Below are 7,804 nucleotides of genomic sequence, written 5' to 3'. Positions count from 1 at the left end.
ACTGTGATTGTCTTTTCTTGTGACTTAGATGAAGATCAGATCACATTTTATGACCAATTTGTGCAGAAATCCATATCATTCCAAAGGGTTCACATACTTTTTCTTGCAACTGTATATATACAGTACAGACCAAAAGTTTGGACACACCTTCTCATTCAAAGAGTTTTCTTTATTTTCAGGACTATGAAAATTGTAGATTCACACTGAAGGCATCAAAACTATGAATTAACACATGTGGAATTATATACACAACAAAAAAGTGTGAAACAACTGAAAATATGTCATATTCTAGGTTCTTCAAAGTAGCCACCTTTTGCTTTGACTACTGCTTTGCACACTCTTGGCATTCTCTTGATGAGCTTCAAGAGGTAGTCACTTTAAATGGTCTTCCAACAGTCTTGAAGGAGTTCCCTTTTGCCTTCACTCTGCGGTCCAGCTCACCCCAAACCATCTCGATTGGGTTCAGGTCCGGTGACTGTGGAGGCCAGATCATCTGGCGCAGCACCCCATCACTCTCCTTCATGGTCAAATAGCCCTTACACAGCCTGGAGGTGTGTTTGGGGTCATTGTCTTGTTGAAAAATAAATGATGGTCCAACTAAACGCAAACCGGATGGAATAGCATGCTGCTGCAAGATGCTGTGGTAGCCATGCTGGTTCAGTATGTCTTCAATTTTGAATAAATCCCCAACAGTTTCACCAGCAAAGCACCCCCACACCATCACACCTCCTCCTCCATGCTTCACGGTGGGAACCAGGCATGTAGAGTCTATCCGTTCACCTTTTCTGCGTCGCACAGTGACACGGTGGTTGGAACCAAAGATCTCAAATTTGGACTCATCAGACGAAAGCACAGATTTCCACTGGTCTAATGTCCATTCCTTGTGTTCTTTAGCCCAAACAAGTCTCTTCTGCTTGTTGCCTGTCCTTAGCAGTGGTTTCCTAGCAGATATTCTACCATCAAGGCCTGATTCACACAGTCTCCTCTTAACAGTTGTTCTAGAGATGTGTCTGCTGCTAGAACTCTGTGTGGCATTGACCTGGTCTCTAATCTGAGCTGCTGTTAACCTGCGATTTCTGAGGCTGGTGACTCGGATGAACTTATCCTCTGCAGCAGAGGTGACTCTTGGTCTTCCTTTCCTGGGGCGGTCCGCATGTGAGCCAGTTTCTTTGTAGCGCTTGATGGTTTTTGTGACTGCACTTGGGGACACTTTCAAAGTTTTCCCAATTTTTCTGACTGACTGACCTTCATTTCTTAAAGTAATGATGGCCACTCGTTTTTCTTTACTTAGAATTTGTATTATGGCAAGAAAAAAGCAGCTAACAGTCTATTCAGTAGGACTATCAGCTGTGTATCCACCTGACTTCTTCTCAACGCAAATGATGGTCCCAACCCCATTTATAAGGCAAGAAATCCCACTTATTAAACCTGACAGGGCACACCTGTGAAGTGAAAACCATTTCAGGTGACTACCTCGTGAGGCTCATCAAGAGAATGCCAAGAGTGTGCAAAGCAGTAATCAAAGCAAAAGGTGGCTACTTTGAAGAACCTAGAATATGACATATTTTCAATTGTTTCACACTTTTTTGTTATGTATATAATTCCACATGTGTTAATTCATAGTTTTGATGCCTTCAGTGTGAATCTACAATTTTCATAGTCATAAAAATAAATAAAACTCTTTGAATGAGAAGGTGTGTCCAAACTTTTGGTCTGTACTGTATATACACCCATATATACACACGCACACACACACACACACACACACACACACATAAGGGTGGGCAGAGTCTGCAGCCCTATGCATGATTTAAACAATTAGAATCATTTTTAAAATTATTTTAGGGTTCCATAAGGAGATAAAAAATGTAAAAAAAAAAATTATAAAAAAAAAAAAAAAAGCATTCTTTCCACATACCTTAGGGCCCTTAAGGTGAACGCATTGCACCCGCACTGAATCCGGACCCATTCACTTCAATGGAGCTGTTCAGATAAGAAGTGATTTTTACACATCACTTGTGCGTTGCGTGAAAATCGCAGCATGTTCTATATTCAGCGTTTTTCACACAACGCAGGCCCCATAGAAAAGAATAGGTCTGCGTGAAAATCGCAAGCATCCGCAAGCAAATGCGGATGCGGTGAGATTTTCACACATGGTTGCTAGGAGATGATATTAGTAAATTGATGAAAGTCAATTTACTGTATTTTCTCTTATAACATGGTTATAAAGGAAAATAATAGCATTCTTAATACAGAGTGCTTAGTAAAATGTGACTTTAGGGGGTTAAAAAATAAAAAAATTAATTCACCTCATCCACTTGAACGCGCAGCCGGCATCATCTTCTTTCTTCTTCTTTCAGGACCTGCAAAAAGACCTTTCATGACATAATCGCGCTCACCACGTGGTGACGTCAGCGCAGGTGCTGTAGAATGAAGATAGAAATCTATCTTCATTCAGCAGGACCTGCACTGATGTCAAAGGTCCTTTTGCAGGTCCTGAAAGAAGAAGCAAGAAGACTATGCCAGCTGCGCGATCAATTGGATAAGGAGAGTTCTTTTTTTCTATTTTTTAACCCCTCAAATCCACATTTAAGTAGGCATTCTGTATTCAGAATGCTATTATTTTCCTTTATAACCATGTTATAAGGGAAAATAATAAAATTAATAGAACACCTAATCCAAACCCGAACTTCAGTGAAGAAATCCGGGTTCGGGTCTGGGTATCACATTGAGTTTTTTATCCCGCGAGTGTAAAACGCATTGCACTCGCGCGGAAAAAACTGAACATCGGAACGCAATCGCAGTCAAAACTGACTGCAATTACGTGCCTACTTGCCGTGTGAAGGTGGCCTTAGCTTTAATGCCAGAAGTTCACGTTGCTTTACTATGAAGGGCTGTACTGCGAGGGTTGCCATGCCAAACAGACAGGCCCCGGCCGCTGGACTTGTCAGTGTGACTGGGAACCGAGCCAATCAGGTTTCTGACCCTGTGTGCAATTCTAGAGCTAGGTGGGGGATTTAAGACAGCTGATTCCTATGAACATTGCCTGTGCTTGCAAGTTTTCTAGGCTCTATACCGCGCAACTTCATTCTGACATTTCTGGTCATCAGACTACTGGCTTGTTTTTGGGGATTTACCCTTTTGCCTGCTGCTCCTGTTTATATTGACTATCGGTAACGGACTTTGGCTCTCCTCTGGATTAACCACTCGTGTACTGCACTGATCATGTATGTCTTTTGGTTCTGGCTCTTTGTACCTATCTGGTCATTCCGGAAGGTCAGCTACTAGTTTGCCCACACCAGTTATCAACTCCACAGATATATCCTGGGTCCCTAGCAGCCAAGTCCATTCTGCCTTGTAGCGGGCAGGATGGACTTGGCTTCTAGGGCTCTGGTGAATACCTAGAGTATCCTTAGGGCTCACGCACATGACCGTATGTATTTTACAGTCCGCAAAACACGGATCAGCAAAAAAAAAAAAAAGAAAGACATGTGACACCAGTTTATTTTTTGCGGATCCATTATAACAATACCTGTCCTTGTACACAAAACGGACAAGAATTGGACATGTTCTATTTTTTTTTGTAGAACGGACATGCGGAAACGGAATGTACACTAAGTAATTTCCATTTTTTTTGTGGACCCATTGAAATGAATGGTTCCGCATACGGACCTGTAAAAAAATGGAACGGAAATAAAAAACGGTCGTGTGCATGAGCCCTTAGTTTCATAATACCCTGAGTGACTTTGGAAGGCTGGTAGCAGTTTTTGACACCTAATAATTCTACAATTTGAGATCTCTGTATCTTAGGATGTACGTCAAGGCCTCAATGTGCGCATGGAGCTGTCAAGGCCTCAAATGCACAGCAGCGTCCCAATGAGTGTCGGGATCAGATTAATGACTTTATGGAGTAGATAAGCTATGGTTCGGTAACCTCTGCACTGACACTTAACGACGATTAATATTTATAGATCAGTTTATTAATATAATTTAATAGATTACATCTGATTTACATAGAGGAGCCGTAGTGTTATCTAACAAGGGATTCAAAGAGCAATTCCTCCTTAAAGGGGTTGTCCTGTAATCAACACTCATCACTTTATCCCATCTATGGGATAGGCGATAAGTGTCTGATCGCTTTTGGGGGTGGTGCTCTCACTGCTGCTGAGACCCCCAATGATGGCGGGATCCTGCGTTCTCCACCCGAATAGGGCAGCGGCTGCGTAATTCAAAGTCTAAGAGACTGAGGAAGATAGCCAAACAGTGTACTCTGCTATCTCCATTAGTCCCAAAGAATTTGAATGGAGCTTCTCTATTCAAATGGGGGCATGGGCGCCTATTCTCATGATCAGCACTTACAACCCGTGGATACGTGTTCCCATAAGTACTGATTATGGGACGCCCCAGTAAAGTTATAGACGGCTTCATTCAATCAGCGTCCATGTATTATGAAGACATTACTCCTCTAGAGCTAGTAGCCCCCTAAATGTATTTTTATGGTCCACATTCAACCTTCACGTCCTGTCACTGCTGTGTAGGGAGGTGAACAGAATTTTTGGGGATAAATTTGGGGCATTTGGAGCACTTCACACATTTTAAAGTGCATGTTAACCTTCATACACTATTTTTCATACAAGAATTAGGGGGAGATTTATCAAGATCAAGGTATAAAAATCGCCACTTACGTTTTTTTTTCATGCAGTTTGCAACTTTTAAACTGCACTTTTCTGGCGCAAACTAAATGATACATGTCCCCTTTAGTCTACAGGATTTTCCGAGATTTTTTGAACTGAGACGGCCTACCCTTCAGGTCATCAGTATCTGATCAGTCAGGGTCCTACACCCGGCACGCTGACGATCAGCTGTTTGATAACAGCTTAGCCTAGGCCACGTGACGTCACGTTCATCGGTCACATGGCCTAGGCGCACCACGCCCCTTTTGAGGTGAATGGGGTGGAGCAGCGATACCAAGCACAGCCACTATACAATGGGCGGAGCTGTACTTGCTGAGCAGGTAGAAGGCCGCGGCGCTACTGTGAGCAACGATGCCTTCTCAAACAACTGATCGGCGGGTGTCGGACCTTGAAAGGCATTCCGTTATGCATTCCGTCATGGAATTGCGTTATGGTCCGTAGTAATGAAATCCATAACGCAATACAGCATATACCCAAACCCGAACTTTAAAATATGAAGTTCGCTCATCCCTACTGATGACCTATCCAAAGGATAAGTCACCAGTTCAAAAATCTTGGAAAGCCCCTTTAAGTAACTTTTTAAACACACGTATGACTTACTATTTTACAGATTTTGGCACAAAGCTTGTATTATAGTCTAGAGCTGCAATAATATCTCTGCAGGGTTCAGAGCTGAAATCTCCCAGCACTCCTTGGTGATATGCACTAAAGGATGTGCCATCTTGTGGTCAGATGCTGAATGAAGGGGGAGCTGATGGCAGAGGAGTTTTATTTTATTTTATTTTTACAAAAAGGTCAGAATAAAATAAGTGACAATCGCCACATCAATTCTCTTCCATCCTGTCCTGACACCTTCTGGGTTCCCTGCTCATCCCTAATGCCAGGAAATATGATTGCTGAAAATAGTGGGTGCCCACCGTGGGAAGCGATTGGCTGAGTGGTCCCATTTCCTGTTTTAAGAGGCACCAGGAAGTAGAAGCTAGAGGGGGGGGGGGGGGGTTGGTGGGTGTAAAGCAATGAAACGAGAGCGACGGAGGATCAGTACCCCCTTTTTTTTTATATTTTAAGCCATTCAGATTTTTTACAAGCATGGACGACCCCTGTAACAGGAGGAACTGCTCTTTCACACTCGCCTCACCCACAGTGAGGAAAGTACGCGTGGAGCAAGAACATTGCGGACATTTGGCTCAGGTGAGGTGTGGCCCATTATGAAGCTGGCAGAAGACACCAGAAATCATAATTCAAAAGCAGCTATGAAGCCACAAACTCAATCTCAACCACAAACTAAATCAATACGTAAAACGAAAAAATATAAAAAGTAACAAAAGCTTATCAGTAGTACACATGGAGTGATGGGATACGCGATCTTTCCATGAAGCAGACAGTGGTTTGGTATACAGTAGTCAATAACTTGTGCAAACACTTGAGAGCCTGGGAGGGAGCATCCTACGATGAGACTCCGTGACTTGATGGACGACAGGTACTTAGCAGTGGTTAATCTTCCATGGTGAAAGGCTAAACTCTTTGGATTTCAAACAGCCTGACGTCAGTGTCATACCAGATAGGAGGATCCATGTTCCTGAAAATGAAAGCCAGAGTCAGAACCTTCAAGGGACACACAAATTAAGGGCTCATGCACATGACCGTATGTATTTTGCGGTCTGCAAAAAAAAAAGTGGACGACATCAGTGTTGCGTCCTTTTTTTGCCGATCCACTGTAAGAATAGGACATGTTCTATTATTTTTGCGGAACAGACTTACTGACATACTGAAACGGAATGCACACATTCTGTTTTTTGTGGAAGTGAATGTGACCACAAATGGGCTGCAGAAAAAAAAAGAATAAATGGAACGGACACGGAAAGAAAATACGGTTGTGTGCATGAGCCCTAAAGGTACAAAACGAATGGCCTAGGAGAGGTCCTCAGGATCAGATTGATGGGGGTCTGAGATTTGGTACCATTGCTGCTTACCCTTCATTACCAGACACAGCGCCATACTTTTAGTAGTGGCTGTGCCTGGTATTACAGCAGTTCATTCCCAGCCACAGCCACTACCAAAACTATGGAGCTGAGCCAATGAATGGGGAACTCGAATCAGCCGATCACCAGGGGTTGCCAAGAGTTAGATACAAACCAATCTGATCTGTAGTCACAGAGAACCCTACTAAATCAAGTCACAAACCAGAACACCATCTGCACTCCAAAACCTCAAGTTCAATGGTCCATTTTACACCGTGCATAGCAGATCGGCATTCAAAGGAAGAGCTTACGTTGATGTCAAAACGCTCTTGGGCCATGTTCACACACTGACCCCTTGTATAAAATATCCAGGTTGGCAATATTCAAAATGTATGCCAACAAAATACGACTTTTGGCAATCTAAGGAGGCTAGTTTTTCATTGACAGATGTCTTAAATGGGAGCTCGCTCCTCTTCTTCTTGCATTCCTCATACAATAACAATTATGGAGCATCTCGTCTTGTTGTACTAGTCCTTTATTATTCCTTGTAGAAGTTATGAAAAAATTACTATCAGTTTTCAATAAATGTCCAGATAGGTTGTGGTGTCAGGCCCCGGCCCTAAGGGTCCCTCAATGGGGAAAAAAAAGGGGTAAAAGAAGGAACCGGAGCACTCCAATCCGATCGTGTGTTTATTGACACCGAACAAAAGCAATGTTTCGACCGAACAAGTCTTTTTCAAGCAATAATTTTCCATTTTCAAGCTAATATATAGCATGAAAAAGACTTGTTCGGTCGAAACATTGCTTTTGTTCGGTGTCAAACACACGATCGGATTGAAGATTGGAGTGCTGCAGTTCCTTCTTTTACCCTTTTTTGCCATTTAGGAGCAGATGGTGGCACGGGGGGGAGCTGATGGCACGGGGGGGAGCTGATGGCACGGGGGGGGAGCTGATGGCACGGGGGGGGAGCTGATGGCACGGGGGGGGAGCTGATGGCACGGGGGGGGAGCTGATGGCACGGGGGGGGAGCTGATGGCACGGGGGGGAGCTGATGGCACGGGGGGGGAGCTGATGGCACGGGGGGGGAGCTGATGGCACGGGGGGGGGAGCTGATGGCACGGGGGGGGGAGCTGATGGCACGGGGGGGGA

The 7,804-nt window shown here is 43.8% G+C and overlaps 1 protein-coding gene across 1 annotated transcript in view; it reads right to left on the bottom strand.

Moving 5' to 3' along the window:
* Positions 1–5,143: 5,143 nt before the first annotated feature.
* Positions 5,144–7,804, bottom strand: part of HID1 (HID1 domain containing) — a 61,973-nt gene continuing 59,312 nt past the window's right edge. Inside the window, 1 exon segment of the mRNA XM_044296132.1 lies at positions 5,144–6,273. Coding sequence (XP_044152067.1) covers positions 6,210–6,273 — 64 coding nt within the window. The 3' untranslated portion in view covers positions 5,144–6,209.

The sequence above is a fragment of the Bufo gargarizans genome, chromosome 6, assembly GCF_014858855.1.
Source record: "Bufo gargarizans isolate SCDJY-AF-19 chromosome 6, ASM1485885v1, whole genome shotgun sequence".
Classification (NCBI taxonomy): Eukaryota; Metazoa; Chordata; class Amphibia; order Anura; family Bufonidae; genus Bufo; species Bufo gargarizans.
The sequence above is the reverse complement of the archived record's forward strand: the minus strand, read 5'-3'. Positions and strand labels throughout refer to the sequence as shown.